We start from the raw sequence: 17001 nt of genomic DNA, 5'->3' as shown, positions 1-17001 counted from the left end.
TGACTCTACAACTCGCCTGGTCAGGAATGGGTCATCTAAGTCAGGGAGTAATTGGTCTATCGGCCGTTATTCCGAACTGCCCTCATCAAAATTCATTTATGGGCCCGTACACACAAATAAAACCACAACACCAGGTTATACTCACATTATTTAACTAAGCTTCAGTCCATCGATCAAAATACTTCGAAGCAAGACCAGGTAGGCTTGTCACAGAAAGGGAAAACGGAGTGGTGGCGATGTGCTTCAGTCAACTGAAAAGCCCGCACTACTCCGTGATAAAAGTATCTTTTTAAGGTGATCGAGTCTCACCTTTCTTTGTCACATGTCGTTATACATCAATTTGATTCGTTAAAAATTATATCAGACCATGAACCCATGTGTGTCGTAATTGAAAAAAACCCAATGAACTCCTGACCGATGCGTCATCCTTTTATTGATTTCCTGCAGCACCCTGTCTAATTTTTCACGATGAAAGTGTTCACGCTCGTCTGATTAATTGAATAAAGACAACATCGAAACAATCACGATGATAAATGGGAAATGTCATTTCTCTATCGATTCCCTTTTATGTTTGCGTTAACTCGAACATTTCTGTCGCCTTTACTTTTAATAAAACATCAGCAGCACTAAAGCTATCCTGACTATACAGCAAACTTACCTGAGTTACTTCAACTTTACAGTGATTGTTTACAAATCACCGCCCAGTCAGGATCTTGGTGAGAGTGCAGCCAATTTAGCCCGTTTCCATAAAAGGATGTACACCAACTGCTTCCAAAGAGTTTCAGAACCAGCGGGTATCTATAGCGGAACACAACAGCAACTAAGCAAGAGTGAATATGCGCAAAAGAAATGGACGAATAAGCACAATACATATGACGGACCCTGCCAACTATCATCGTGAATCAGTGCGTTATCCGTGCATTGTTGTCTTCTCTTTGGCGATTTTTGAAAAGGAAAATAATTTCAGAGTAATTGTGCTAAGCCTTGTATTTTGAACATCACAGCACTGAACAAAACAGTAGGCTGCGCAAGCTAGAAACACACTCCTGTACCTACACCACGTGAAACGAGTCTAATAATGTCTTGTGATGTCATTCCTTTATCAATTGGCACCAGTGACGTCATATTTCAAGGGACATAAGCCATTGTGTGTTTATTATAGTAATAGACCAATCAATAAATGTGAAAAATATGAACCGATTTAATGCAAAAATTAAATCAGTTATTTGTGATATTTGTATTGTTTTGTCTATGAAACTAGATGGTAAATACTATTTCACAAATACAAATACCAAACCCGCTGCGCCCCTCGTGGTATAGACTCCCTGTAGTGTATTATTGTACATAAACAACTCCCACTCGTTTATTTCTTAAATATGATATAAGGCTTATGTATATATTATGTTCTGTCTTATTTTCTGTGCTATGTTTTGATATATGACATGGGGGCGTATGTATAATTATGTTCTATGTCTTATTTACTGTGCTATGTTTTAATATATGACATGGGGGCGTATGTATAATTATGTTCTATGTCTTATTTACTGTGCTATGTTTTGATATATGACATGGGGGCGTATGTATAATTATGTTCTATGTCTTATTTACTGTGCTATGTTTTGATATATGACATGGGGGCGTATGTATAATTATGTTCTATGTCTTATTTACTTTGCTATGTTTTGATATATGACATAGGGCGTATGTATAATTATGTTCAATGTCTTATTTACTGTGCTATGTTTTGATATATGACATAGGGCGTATGTATAATTATGTTCTATGTCTTATTTACTGTGCTATGTTTTGATATATGACATGGGGGCGTATGTATAATTATGTTCTATGTCTTATTTACTGTGCTATGTTTTGACATATGACATGGGGGCGTATGTATAATTATGTTCTATGTCTTATTTACTTTGCTATGTTTTGATATATGACATAGGGCGTATGTATAATTATGTTCAATGTCTTATTTATATGTTCTAGTATTATGTGTATGTTCTACATCTTATGTGCATGTTCTGTCGTATTTATATGCTGTCTTCTACAGCAGAGATTTCTTATAATTATGGAAATTTATTTTTTCCTTTTCCGGAAAACTTCTATGTCTAAAGTGTACGTGCCACAATATGTCGTCTTATTTATATCTCCTGTCTTATTTATGTCTTGTTTTATTTGCTTGTTCGATAGCTACGTCTTACGTATATGTATGTGTTCTCTTACAGGGGGCACAGGAGACCCAATTGTCTATGGTGTCGCAATTCGCTGTGCACATTTGCGTCCTTAGGGTCTGCCAGAAACCTGTGACACTCGGTTCGATTCCGGTTCGCCCGAATGTTTCTAGGTTTGTCAGCACCATACCCGTGCTTGCTTCACCAAAGTGGTAAACGTTTGAGACCTGCATATATTCTTTATTCATCCTTAGAGTTGGGAGATTACAAAAACATGCTCAGGAGATGAGATTATGTAGTACATAATGGGATCTTACTGTCACAGATGATAAATAAATGCCTTTACCGAATGTTCATAGGAGTATGTTGTGGCAATGCTCTGTATCAGTGCATAGAGAGTCCTCCTCCACACATCAGATGTACATAACTGACACCCACAGAGATTAATTGTTCAGACTCGTCTTCGTTCAGTTCGTGGTGAGGCCTACAGGACAGTATTAATAGCACAAGCTCAATACCAGACAGGCCGTGGAGGTGTACACTAAAGCCTATAGGTCCAATGTTGATCAGTTCACAACAAAGTTGATCCCGTATATCATTAAGGTCATCACAGTGAACAATTCTTTGGATGCGAGAGTCTCTGTAGGTCTACCACATGTCTCACAAGAGGGTAGAATAGGTCTTCAGCAACCCATGCTTGTCGTAAGAGGCGACTAACGGGTTCGGTGGTCAGGCTCGCGTGACTTGGTTGATGCATGTCATCGTATCCCAATTGAGTGGATTGATGCGCATGGTGTCAATCATTGAATTGTCTGGTCCAGACTCTATTATTTACAGACTGTCGTCAAAAAGGTGGAATATTGCTGAGTGCGTGGTTAAACAACAAACAAACAAACAAACAAATACAAAGGAATGCCACGTCGTTAAGATCCCTTATAGAAGCACAGACATGGATGAGAAACTTTGCAGGAACTCTGCGCAAGGGTTAAGTTGGCTGAAATACAAGTTTTTGGTGCATTAATGAAAACCAAAGATTAGTTTTGTTTTATTTGCATGTTCGATAATTACGTCTTACGTATACGTATGTCTTCTCTAAGGTGCCGAGATTCTATGTGCAGAGTTGCGTCCCTTGGGCCTGCCTGTGACTGTTGGTTCGAATCCCGGTTCCCCCCGATTATGTTTCCAGGTGTGTCAGCGCCATACCCATGCACGTGGGTTTCACCGAAGTGGTAAAGGTCTGCTACCTGCATCACTTGGGCCTTCCTCCCACATTAAGCTGAGACGCCATAATATAACTAGAATACTGTTCAAAGTGGCGTTAACTCTCACTCATGCAATTAATAAATCTAACATGTTGTATTATCACAACCTGAAAAACCAGTGGCTGATATCATGAACACCGACCCTGACCACCCGATTCATTTTCGTCGCCTCTTACGACAAGCATAGCGTACTGTGGGTGCGTTCTGACCTGGATTCTTCAATGGCTTGTCCGTAAAGAACTGTAGTGGTAATACCACGGGTATATCTTCCTATGAATGTCAAACGTCAGAAGATGATGTAACGAGAATACCAGGGTCTTGCGGGATTATTGTCAGAGAATATAGATTCGCTATTCGCATGAACAATACTACTTCACTTAATACCATATTCGCTATTTACATGAACAATAACACTACTTCACGGAAAAGCATTCCCTATTCATATGAACAATAAAACTACTTCACTAAAAACCATATTCGCTATTCACATGAACACTAACACTACTTCACGGAAAAATATTCCCTATTTATATGAACAATAAAACTACTTCACTAAAAACCATATTCGCTATTCACATGAACAATAACACTACTTCACGGAAAAGCATTCCCTATTCATATGAACAATAAAACTACTTCACTAAAAACCATATTCGCTATTCACATGAACTGTAACCAAGACTCAATGGCCACGTGCACAATGAGACTGTTTTACTGTACGTCCCATATCTGCTACCAACATGTGCAATCAAGATGTCCCTATTTCACAATTCACACAAACAATAAGGCAATTTGGCCATATTTCTCAGATTCGCTTTCGGATAACAATTACTTTTTTTATTTTATCGTGTATGTTCTACATTCCCTCTTCGTATCTAAATAACCATGACAATACAGCTGCCATTCATTCCACGTTCGCTGTCACGTTTGACCATGCTGGCGTGAAGTATAATTTTTTGACCAGTTCAGCAATACTGATATATAGACATTAAAAATACAGAATCTGTCATATACATGCTGCACATACCAAATTATTCTTATTGTTCTGAAACACCTGTTTCACTTTTCATTAATACTAATTCTGTTAATCCACATACAATGGAATCTGTGAAAACTGGACTCTGGTTAATCCGGATCTGTCAATACCTGACCACTACGTTAATACGGTGTTGGAGCGGGGCATCGAATTTCTTTTTAAAAAGTGGTACCGCAACGCCGTTAATTTCATCATCAAGTAGAATTTGTGTAAGTCTTAATTCCTGAGTTGGATACTGAACTTCCTTAGCATTGAACCAAGTAATCACGCAGTTGACGCTCCCTAATCCGGATTAACTGTTTACACATCCGGCATAAGCTGTTCATATATTCTATTGTAAGTGCAACTGCGAAACAAACTGTTAGAAATTATTATTTTTAAATCAAAGTGACAAAATTAATTATATCCTACATTTTAAATAAATCTATTTTCTAACGTTAGTTTTCAGAAAATACTATTTCATTTTTCGAGTACTTGTGAGAGTTTAGTTTGATTTTGTTTTATTTGTTTGTTGTTTAACACCGCACTCAGCAATATTCCAGCTATATGACGGCGGTCTGTAAATAATCGAATATGGACCCGATGATCTGCATCAACCAAGTCAGTGGGCCTGGCCAACCAATCCCGTTAGTCGCCTCGTACGACATGCATAGTCGCCTTTTACGGGTTTAGTTTGAGGCTGCTTTAAACAGTATTCCTGCGAGATGACGGAATGCCATATATATGTTGGAGGAAAGTTATATGATGCAGCTTGTGTTCACTGTTACCACATATAAGAAACCCAGGAGCACGGGGGTGGTGCCGACAGACCAAGTGGTATGTTTATACTCTTGGCGAATATGTGATTCGGACCCAACATCAGCCTTCACCACTTGGTAAAACCCGCGAAGGTACAGCTCTGGCAGGCCTCTCATAATCGGGACGATTTGGGGTAGACTGACATTTAGTCCCAGAAATAAAGAAATTTATTTTTTAATATATATTTACAAAACTAAAAAAATCCAAATGGACCTCAAAACAATCTTTAATTTCAGGAGCTAGAGCTCATACAATCTAGACTTGCCAAATTATTGTAGAGACCTACTCTTTTTTAATGTATTCTCTAGGGTCTGGTAGACTAGATTTTTGGGATTCAACCCACGAAGAGCGGATACTGGATTGGCTAAGGGAATCAACTCTGCAGAGAGTTGCGACGCCTTATATACCACTCAAAGGAACTTAAAGAACACCCGACTGTTCCATATGACTATAGTTCTATAATTTCTCTTGAGTAGGTCCGCCGCATGTGATGTGTCCTGTTGAGTCACTGACTGCGATAGAACATACGTAATATATCATTAAAAAGAACACAGCAGTGATTTCCTTTCTTTTAATAATTTCTGCATGGGTTGTTGTAAAATACACAGGACGTATGTTACAATCACCATACCCCAGAACATTGCAATACCACTTGTAAAATAAATTATGTCATGAGACGTTGAATATTCTTCAACATGACTAGATGACTAAAACATCAGAATACTTGGACAGATTAACACGTCTTTGACACTAGTTAACACAGTGTAGCTTTGGATATCTGTCTGTAAAACACAGTAATAAATAGAAATAAAATCTACATTATGACTGGATATCTGAGATCACTAAATGAACATAAAAGTCAGATCTATCGGTCGTTGTCAGCTTAACAAGTCATCACTGATGCACAACGACATAATACTGTTTATCACATTACAGCTTATAGGTACGTGGCACCACTGAACCACCATCACTGAGATCAGGTTTCAGAAGACGAGTCTCTGGCGTTTCGGCTTAGGGGTGACATCATGGGCCCTACGGGGGCTCATCACCTCATTTCCGACCCCCAAGGCGTTCTCGTCAGACACGGAACGCTTTCTCTTTTCAGAGCTAAACAACAAACGGCAGTCGCCTGTCTTGCGAACTTTCCAGAACATCTTTAAATTGGATTTCTGGGCAACGGGCGTAACAACTACCTTACACAACTTTAACTTGGTATCACTAGTCTTATGGCTGTAGTATGTGACCTTATTTTTGTCTTTCTCACATCTGACATTTGATGTATTCGTGTTTTGTTGACTGGATGGATTAGCATCCACACTGAGAAGCAGCTTCAGCTTTAGTTGTCCGGGGGTGGGGATTGATGCCGTCACCTTTGGCAACTGGACGGGGGAACCTACAGACATCGGAGTCTCGTTTATTTTCAGAGCAGGCGTAGTTTCAATGGTGGAGTCAGATGCACGTGATGTACTTGTACATGACGTCATGGTTTGTGATGTTGAATTTTCACTCGAGTCATCGGAAGAACTTTCGGTACTCGTGCATGACGTCATTGACTGAACGTGTGGCGACACAATCGTATCATCTAACTCACGTGCTGAACCCGTGCATGATGTAAGAGACGTGAGTGGCCGGGGTTCGACCGTATCAACTGCGCGAGCTGAATTTGGACATGGGCCTACTGACTGTGACGTCTGCTCGCGGGGCGTGTTGACAACCATTGGCGATTCGTGTGTAATCTGAGATACGACGTTTTCGTTTTGCAAAGATAAATTGTCTATTAGATTTTTCAACACGTTCGTTTGAGAATCCGTTTCAGATACTTCAGAAAACATATTGGCTTCAGCGACATTGTCACCGAGGATACATGAGAACATATCACAATCGTTCAGCGTCAATACAGGCGTGACGGAGTTATCCACCTTGTCTGGTACTGCTGGGATGGGGATTTCACCAGATAGAATGGCATCGATACAGGGAAGTGTAGTAGTACTGTTGGTGATGTTTGTAGTGACAGACGACGCCGGCAACATCGGCAACCCCTCCGTGGGTGGAGCGATATTTTTGACATCCTCTACATTGGCGACATTGTCGCCGGGGACGTCGAAGTCGTAAACATCTTTAGTGGGATGTGTCATTTGAATGTCTGGGGACGTTGCCGGAGTGACATCAGACTTGTAACAAGGGGGTTTGTCAACATTACGAATAGGAATGTGCTTGAATAAAAACTTGTACAAATTCGGTAATTTTCGCACAATTTTGTCCAACACTGCGAAATTTTCTTTATTCCTGACAAACTTCTGATGCCCAGCACTCCTGCTGTGTGTCCGAAGAGAGTCCTTGTACCAGCACTGACACATCTCGCAATAGCCCCCCTTGTTGTGAGAAAAACGACTCGGTTTTGGCCCCTTTTTCACTGTACTCCCTGTCGTGGGGCGGACGAGAACCACTGGACAGTCAAAAGGCGACCCGCCCCCGTTGTCGGCATACAGCAAGGGCATATTTTCTAGTTTCTTATGAATCGGTTTATACTGGCACGAATCATCCTCCACTTTAATAAAACACTTATCTTCCCATTTTATGGGAAGAAATTCATTCGGGGGTTCCTTTTTGGTTACCTGTTTATTCGATGCCCCAAGCTCCTTGCAGCGTTTAATGAAACCGTGAACATGCTCAGTGGTGATCCCCATCTCCGCCGCCTTGTCTTGAATATTACTTGCATTGTTCACCTCGGATGCCAAACTTTCACTTGTGTTTTTCCTAGCTTTCAACAACAAAGCTCTTCCTCGACTCAGGGGAATGTCTTGTTTACGTTTCGCTATATCGCCACGATCGAGGGTGGTTTCCCCCCGCAATCGACTCGGTCTCTTTGTCAGAGGGCGAGAATCCGATACACAAACATGTACGTCGTTTGACAGAAACGTTTCTACGGAGCCTCCCAACTGACGAATATATCCCTCGACACGTTGTCGCACAGGTTTGGATTTCACATCAACATAAAATGACTTACTTTTGAAAGGCATTGAGCGGAATTCCAGCCTCCGTCTCGCGCAGGCTTCGGGACTATCGTCCATGCTATCACACATCGCCTTGTTCGAATAGCCCTCGCTTTTGTCACGTGACCTAGGTGAAGATATTTTTTTCCCATACACGATCTTCGCTGATGTAAACAAACTCTTGTCTTCGCATATATATTAAGTGAAGACTTGTGCACAATATTTCAAGAAAACATCTCCAATTTCCGTGTGTTACGTCCTTATTACGTGTCCATGTTGAACTGACTTGGACACGAGGAGTTTATGTCGTCTGGGGGTTTAAGATGGAACAGTCCATGTAGAGGGGAGGAAGGTTGTGATAAGGTCAGACCAGTTTACGTGGCCGATCGCTGTACTGATTATTGCGAAATGTTTTACAACATATATACTTGTAATGTAGTACAAAGGAATATATTTCACGAGGATCGTTTATCTTGAACATATACTCACACTATTTAACCTGACCACCCCCGCACGAAATGTGGAGGTCGGCTTATGTCACTCACAGCAATTCGTACAGCTAGGGGGTTGCCACGGTCCAATGCACCCAGGTGACACCAGACTCGCAAAGTAATACGCTCACTACAGCGTCTCATTTAGATAGTTCTTTCGTTTGACATGCAGCTGGATTATCGCACTGTTGTGTAATTCTGCCAATTTAGTAGGCATTCCACAATTTAAGTTAATATTGATAATTAGACAATTTCATACAGACTGCATTTATTGACACTAATTATGTTTAGTCTTTTTTTCAAAGATAGTATTTAAAGTAAAACTCTCTTTTTTTAAGTCGATGTGAATTTCAGCACACAGATATATACATAGACTTCCCTTTTCCAATACAGTGAGTTTATTCGATTTTCATCGAAATTCTACGTTATCCTTAGTTCAAGAGCAACGTTCTCTTTTGCAAAAAAAGGTTTGACAGTGTTTACATATATGTGACAGTGTTTGCGGATATTTGACAGTGTTTACAGATATTTGATAGTGTTTGCGGATATTTGACAGTGTTTACAGATATTTGACAGTGTTAGCAGATAGATGTACACGTGAAGTGCACTATACCTTTGGCGGAGACAGGTGGCAAGACGCTTACATAGCATCACAGTTTTAGCTTATGCTTATTTAAAAAAATTAATATAATACATTTGCATGTTTGTTTTTCTTTCAACAAGTCACCTCTACAACATAATCGGATTTATCTAACAACATGATCCATAAAATAAAATATTGAACATTTGTACACTATTTTTATCACTTTATAATGGTTAGAATCTATTATTTTACAGTGTTGGAATCGCATATATATTTCAAACGAAAGATTATTAAGGGTTTGATAAAGAATGAAATAACGATAAATATACTATATTGTCCATCTCATTCGTTTACACCAATACTCTTGTACCAACACCTTTCGCAGTCATAGCACCTTAGGGCTGTGCGTTGTTACACACGTGTTAGAAACTATAAACGCATACGTTTAACTACATTCTATTTTAATGAAGAATACAGATATGATATTTTTTAATTTAAAAAAAAAGGAATTAGGTATAGGTTCATTTTTTTTAAAACAATACTTATTTCCACTTGGTACAGTGAAAGGGGATTGATAAACAGGCAGAGCCTATATAAATATCTCTCCCCAACACAATTCAAACAAGCAGCAGTAGTTTAATTATACAGTAGTATAGACTTCAGTTACATGTGGAAAATCAAAGGTAAACAGTTGTTAGCGAGATATATATAAGAGTGCATGTTTAGACAAATCTTTTGCTCATAGAGAAGAAATGATATACAGAGTCAACGATATTCAGCAGTATTTCTTTGTCTAGGCTGACGTTACCAAACAGGACGGCTCGAAGGTCATATCCATTAACATTACAATAGCTTTCAGATCTAATCTCAGTATAATTTGGGCAAGTATGTAGGTAATGTAAAGCGCTTTCATTGAAAAAACCACATGAACATTCAGGATTATCGCTAATAAATCTTTCAAATTTGTGACCGTTTACATCACTACATCCCAGTCTTAACTTACATTGGATTATCTGATTAACGCGTGAACCAATATTTTTAAATATGTCAGGCACTTCTGATTTACTACTGTTATACAGTTTTTTAAACTAAGATAATGAAGCGGCTTCTGTCAAAGTAGAATCTAGTACATTCCGGGCGGAGACTGTGGAAGGTAAAAATGTTTTTTTTAAATAATTCAGTTCGGCAGTTAGGCTTATAATATTCGTTAGTTTCATAATGTGGGCGATCCAAGGTTTTTACAGGTACCATATCACATAAATAACTTGGTGCTGTCCCGCTTTTCATTTTATAAAAAATGCATAACTTGTGAAAGTGTCGTCTTTAAGCCAAAGAGGATAGAAGGTTTCGTTATATATTTTTGTATGACTTGTGCCCCTCACGGCACCACATATTGTCCTAAGTGCATCTAGATGTAACATTTCTAGGTTTCATCATATTATGGATCGTCTTTTCAAGAAAGGAATTGCTTACGTTATAGGTATTATACCACCATTAATTATTTACAAAATGTTAATTGATAACATATATACATAAATATATGTATTTAATCGATTAATGTTGCCCTTTGATGTAACCTCTTTGTTTACGTCACTGATTTTGTAGGTGAGGTGAAATGGGGTTTAGCTCCCGTAGATTTTTATAGTATTGGTCTTTATATTGGCATATTGACTGTTGAGAGACCCTTTTACTTTTGGATATAAATACAAAACATATTATTATAATAACCCTATTTTTATTTATGCTAAAATCATAAATAAAGACATAATTTTAACTTTCTTTTCCCCTTCCCCCAACACGCTGTTTCTTCAGCCAATGTGATTGTTGTTTTACAGAAAATACAAATTCCTACAGCGGAAATTGGTTAATGGTGTAAGCATTCAAAAAGTCAGAACTTGACCTTGTAATGAGAAAATTGCAATTGACACCACATATCCTTGTACAAACAAATACCGCGCGGTGGTATAGCCTGAACATCAAAGTAATCTTATAGGTAATTACCACGTGATTGTACAATGCTTTTGTTTATTGAGGAAGTAATCGACTCAGTCGGGATAGAACTAAGATGCTAAACAAACACGGAAAAGACGATGAAGGGAGAGATGATAATAGATGCTAAGCATTTTTATCGACATACTTTGAAATACGTTACGAAACAGGACATTAAAACTATATTCTCGTCGAAATATAAACTCAATTAAATTAGTATTTTATAGTTTTGTCGAAGTTATGGGTTTTCTCCACATATCTGTTAAACAACAAATCTTATCTACAACAAAAATAGATTGTTGCACAGGAATTTCTTATCACCAAATATAAGCAATAGACATGAAAATGAACATCAGGTACACTGATCAGGAAATAAATTAACTATTGGCTGGACATTGCTTGATGCCGTAAATCATAATGTGTTGTGCAGGAAATATAGGTTGTTCTGCCCTTCCTTTCAGATAAAAAAAAGTGTTTGTTTGGAAGCACTTACCAACTTTACACAAAACTGCGTAGTTATTTGTTGTTAAGAATGTTTGTGAACACGACGTACTATCTTAAACAGGACTTACTAAACAGTTAGAGAAAGCCTTGTTTTAATTTCATTCTGTTTCATTTTTCGAAGAAAATTTTTCGGAATAAAACTGAAGACAATGAATGACAAACAGTGTAGTCTGACAAGCTGGAAACTTGCACCAAACAAGCTCAACTGTTGTCTAGAAGTTTCCTCTCAAGTTTCTATTGGTTTATTGCCATAGTAACGTCTTATTAGTCTTTAAATCTTGTTACTGTTAAAAAAGGCCGCTAATATAAAGACGATTGCATTCATAAGTTGCTTTTCAATTTTGTATTTCCTAATTCAGTGTTATCGTCACTGTATACTCATTCATTCTGGTTAACCTGTATTTGTGTCTATAATTAGGTTTCATGTCTTACAGATAGATAGATAGATAGATAGATAGATAGATAGATAGATAGATAGATAGATAGATAGATAGATAGATAGATAGATAGATAGATAGATAGATAGATAGATAGATAGATAGATAGATAGATAGATTGCACGCGCATTTATGAACATGTCGTAAAACATATGTTGTTGAGTTGTGACATCCAGTTTGTTGTTTTTGTAGGTGCGAAGCGAGAACAAGACCAGGTAACGCTCAGTGTTAATTAGATGAGGATGCTGGTGTCAGCAGCACTCAGCCTTGTCTCCCCGTGGTGTACTTGTTTGGACGCGGAGAGCTGGTGAGGTGTTGACAGGCAGTCATATACAGCGGGTTTGTTGTAGTAACAATACTGTCACTACCGACGGTTTCATGGGTGTGAGATGACTTGGGTTTTATTATTTAACCCACATAATTATAGGCACGGAGTGTTAGAAGCGCTCGTTCAATCTCCAACATACGTAAGACGAAAACAGGGCAGTGCATGGTTCAACATCGTTGTGTCTACATGACAATATACCTACTGCAATGTGTGTAGGTACGTTGGGATATGATTCAACACCCCTTTCTGTACACGGGAATGGACTGTACCAAACTACCAGCTATTCTACGTACGACAATAAACCTTAAATTGCTTGATAAGAGCAGAGACCATATACGGTATCGGTATATGGTCTCTGATAAGAGTGTAGGTACTTTGGGATGTTGGCACATAGAATACGGCCCGTTTACATTATGAACATATGTAAAACACTTAAAGAAAAACTTATTTTTACATTTGAGCTGTAATTAAACATTTTACTAGCAACTATACAAGGAATGTTTTTTAAGCATTTTAGGTGCCATAAATGTTGGACGTGGTTTAAGTATGTTGGATGCGTGGTTTAATTAACCATTTCAACGATTAGACACAGGGTCCTCGTGACCTGACCTATACACTACTACTACTACTACTACTACTACTAATAATAATAATACTAATACTACTACTAATACTACTACTACTAATAATAATAACAATACGTTTGCGTATGACAGCAATAATAGGTTAACCGGATATGCTAGCATAGATATTTTCCGTATAAGTACCATTATGTTCGTCCGCATTGATATCAGGCTTGCTGACTTGGTTGATGCATGTCATCGATCCCAATTGCATGGATCGATGCTCATGATATCACTCACTGGATTGTCTGGTCCACACTCGATTATTTACAGACCGCCGTCACACAGCTGGAACATTGCTGAGTGCGGCGTTAAACAACAAACCAACCAACCACATTGAGATTCTAACAGTATCTGGAGCCTTCTCTTTAGTCACCCCAACAATCCCGCCCCGAGGCAGCGTGACGCTCTACCCCCCAGGGGCCCCTATACCGCCACATTTGTTGCCATCTCTCCTATATAATACACGACACTGATCACGGGTGTCTGCGAGCTGACCGCTATACCCTGGAGCAATGTGGCGGGAGTTGTGTTACAAACGTCCATACAATGGATCTCTGCGACAAGTTTTAGTTTTTATTGCTTTTGATGTCCCGTTTCTCATTAAGGGCGGGGATTACATCACCTGTTTATCTTTTAGGCCTTTAACACACGATGTGTAGGTGGGCTAGTTCACGGACTTGCGTTAATGTACCTGTGGTTCGATTTAATCAATAACATGTCAAATTCCGATGGCATTTACTAAATTCAGAATTACACGGCTTTGCACAAATTAAAGGTTCGTCACAGGCTCTGAAAATTAAAATTGAACCCTGAAGACACCAGATTGTGATTTGTTGTTTAAAGCCGCACTCAGCAGTATTCCATTTATATGAGGTTTTTTCTTGAAAAGGGGTGATAGATACTGGCTGCCCATGGATATTATCTACCTAGTGTATATATCTTCAGTGACAGTAAAAGAATAAGTCAATTATTGCTGCTCACACAGTATCGTGAAGAATTCAAAGATAATAACCGCCTGGAAATATTGCAGAATGTATTTCATTCATTTTCCGCAGTTTGCATAATTCCAATATAAGCATAAATAACTGTAAACAGACCCATGCAGGTCTATATGTAACAGTGTTATTGTTTTAACGATGTAAACATGTTCATGCATAATTTCAGTGTGGCCGATACGTTTTGAATTAGACTTCTTTGAAACACTTTGGCGACATTGTTAAGATCATATACGCACAATATCAGCTATATCAACCTCGATGACAAGTCTTACAAAAAAATCACTTCACACCTAAACAGAAACCTATAACGAACCGTGGTGATCTGGGTTAGAATTGGTCTTCAGTAACCTATGCATGTCGTAACAGGCGACTAACGGGTGGTCAGGCTCACTGACTTGGTTGATGCAGATCATCGTGTCCCAATTGCGTAGGTCGATGCTCATGATATCAATCACTGGATTGTCTGCTCCAGACTCGATTATTTACAGACCACAGTCATATAGCTGCAATGTTGCTGAGTGCGACGTCAAACGACAAACAAAACCTACAATAGCAACCAAGAAAACATCAAGAATATTATGTATAAACAAACTACCCACCTTCCAGCGACTGAAGAGCTGCTGGGGCATTTGCTAAATGAGACCAAGCAGGCCACTCTTTGTTCATTTCATACGCAGACCAATGTTCGTTATCTAAAACATGTGTGTAGTTTCAATCTAAATATTTAAAAATAGCCAAACATCAATCCCGACATGCATTTATGAGCATACTTGTACCATCGGGATGTTATGAATATTGCTGTTGATGACATAATTGATCAGGTGCACATCGGTGTAGCGTATCTTGTAATGTACTATGTATAAATATAATTACATTACAGATATCTGAAGCATGGACGATTCCAAAAACAAAATGAAATATACATATGGAAAAAAACGTTAAGTACGAATTTATTTTTATATATCCCGATCTGCCATATATCTATAGAAAGATATACAACATATGTTTTTACAGGCTTCTGTATTTCAGTATGTCACGTCGCAAACAAAAACATATGTTTCGTCGGGAAATATATACAGGGTACGATCTTTAAGAAATGCTATTTTATATGGTGATATGAAGTTAATCATAATTATTGCCCGGTGCATATTTATGTAGGTCTTCAGCAACCCATGCTTACCGTAAAAGGCGACTATGGTTGTCTTAAGAGGATCGCTGACTTGGTTGATACATGTCATCGATCCCAATTGCGTGGATCGATGTTCATGATGTCAATCACTGGATTGTCTGGTCCAGACTCGACTATTTACAGACCGCCGTCATATAGCTGCAATATTGCCTAGTGCGGCGTTAAACAACAAACAAACAAACAAACAAACAAAAAGACATACAAGGGGTGGTTGAAACGCTCTGAGCCTGACAACAAAGGGTGTGTAGTATACACTTGTTTCCATGTATTAAGTATAAAATGTCCATTCTAACAGGCTCCATTGAAACCAAATACACACTGTCATGAAAACATTCAACTGCAAGGCAAAGGTTGATGAAATACATGATATGATTATGGTAGACTAACATCTAGTCTCTGAAATGAACATATCGTACAGAAAAAACAGTTGTTCAGTTATCTTAATAAACATATAATAAAAAGGGAGCCCAGTGATTCTCTTCATTTTCAGATACTGCAGTAATCTAGACTTGCCAAACTTTATAGACTTGCATGGGCTGTAGTTGATATATTTGTATCAGGGTCTGTAAGACTGCCTATGATTATGGATGATAGGCGACCCAGCACACGTCGCATACACAATACAGTGAGAGTTGAGAACATTCTGCGGAATGACCTGGGCCATCTTCCCGAGGCAAGGGAGTTAACTGACTATAAAAGTCCAGTTTCCACCCTTGCCGAACTAGGCTGGTATTATGGAGTTACATTTTGGCCTAGTTCGACAAGGGTGGAAACTGGACTTTTATAGTCAGTTAACTCCCTTGCCTCGGGAAGATGGAACTGGGCAGGGCAAAGGTTTCAGCAAGCTGGATTCCAAGCATTCTGCATGACGCCTGATCATGCAGAAACGCTCCAGGATCCTAGTCTCGCGTGTAAATTTACGTCGTTTTGATGCAGACCCAGTCTGGCAAGCAATACACACATGATGGTTTTTACACCACCAGGAGGAAGCTCTATACACCAGTGGGATCCAGGCTCTCCATCATCGTTAGCAGAAGTGGTTTGTTTGTTTGTTTGGTGTTTAACGCCGCACTCAGCAATATCCACGGCGGTCTGAAACATAATCAAGTCTGGGCCAGACAATACAGTGATTGACATCAAAAACATCGAAACACACAATTGGGATACGGCATGCATCAACTCCGTCAGCAGCCTGTCCACCTGATCCCGTTAGTCACCTCTTAAGACAAGAATAGTCGCCTTTTACGGCAAGCATGGGTTGCTGAAGACCTATTCTACGCCATCAACGCAGTCCATCAAAGTTTGACTCCGAATTTTCCAGCCCTTCGTATCAGTAGTTGCATACTAATTGAGGAGTAGTGAGTGAGTATGGTTTTACGCCGCCTTTAGCAATATTCCAGCAATATCACGACGGGGGACACCAGAAACCACACACTGTACCCATGTCGGGAATCGAACCCGTGCACAATGTCTACACACAAGTGAGTATAGTTCTACTATTTTACGACTTTTAGCAATACTCCAGCAATATCATGGCGGGGGACACCAGAAATGGGCTTCACGCACTGTACCTATCTGGGGAATGAAACA

General features: G+C 39.1%; 1 protein-coding gene and 1 long non-coding RNA gene across 2 annotated transcripts; both read right to left on the bottom strand.

Moving 5' to 3' along the window:
* Window positions 1-111: 111 nt before the first annotated feature.
* LOC124136152 lies at window positions 112-14845 on the bottom strand. The gene is made up of 3 exons (XR_006861305.2): window positions 14822-14845; window positions 659-798; window positions 112-251 (listed from the first exon to the last, which is right to left on the bottom strand). It is a non-coding gene; the product is annotated as an uncharacterized LOC124136152 (long non-coding RNA).
* Window positions 5831-8575, bottom strand: LOC124136151. The gene has a single exon (XM_046501971.2). The coding sequence runs from the start codon at window positions 8354-8356 to the stop codon at window positions 6257-6259; it is 2100 nt and encodes a 699-aa protein (XP_046357927.2). The 5' UTR covers window positions 8357-8575; the 3' UTR covers window positions 5831-6256.
* Window positions 14846-17001: the final 2156 nt, after the last annotated feature.

This window comes from Haliotis rufescens, unplaced genomic scaffold, assembly GCF_023055435.1.
Source record: "Haliotis rufescens isolate VD_foot unplaced genomic scaffold, xgHalRufe1.0.p SCAF_2, whole genome shotgun sequence".
NCBI classification, from domain to species: Eukaryota; Metazoa; Mollusca; class Gastropoda; order Lepetellida; family Haliotidae; genus Haliotis; species Haliotis rufescens.
This window is presented reverse-complemented; position numbering and strand designations above follow the sequence as displayed.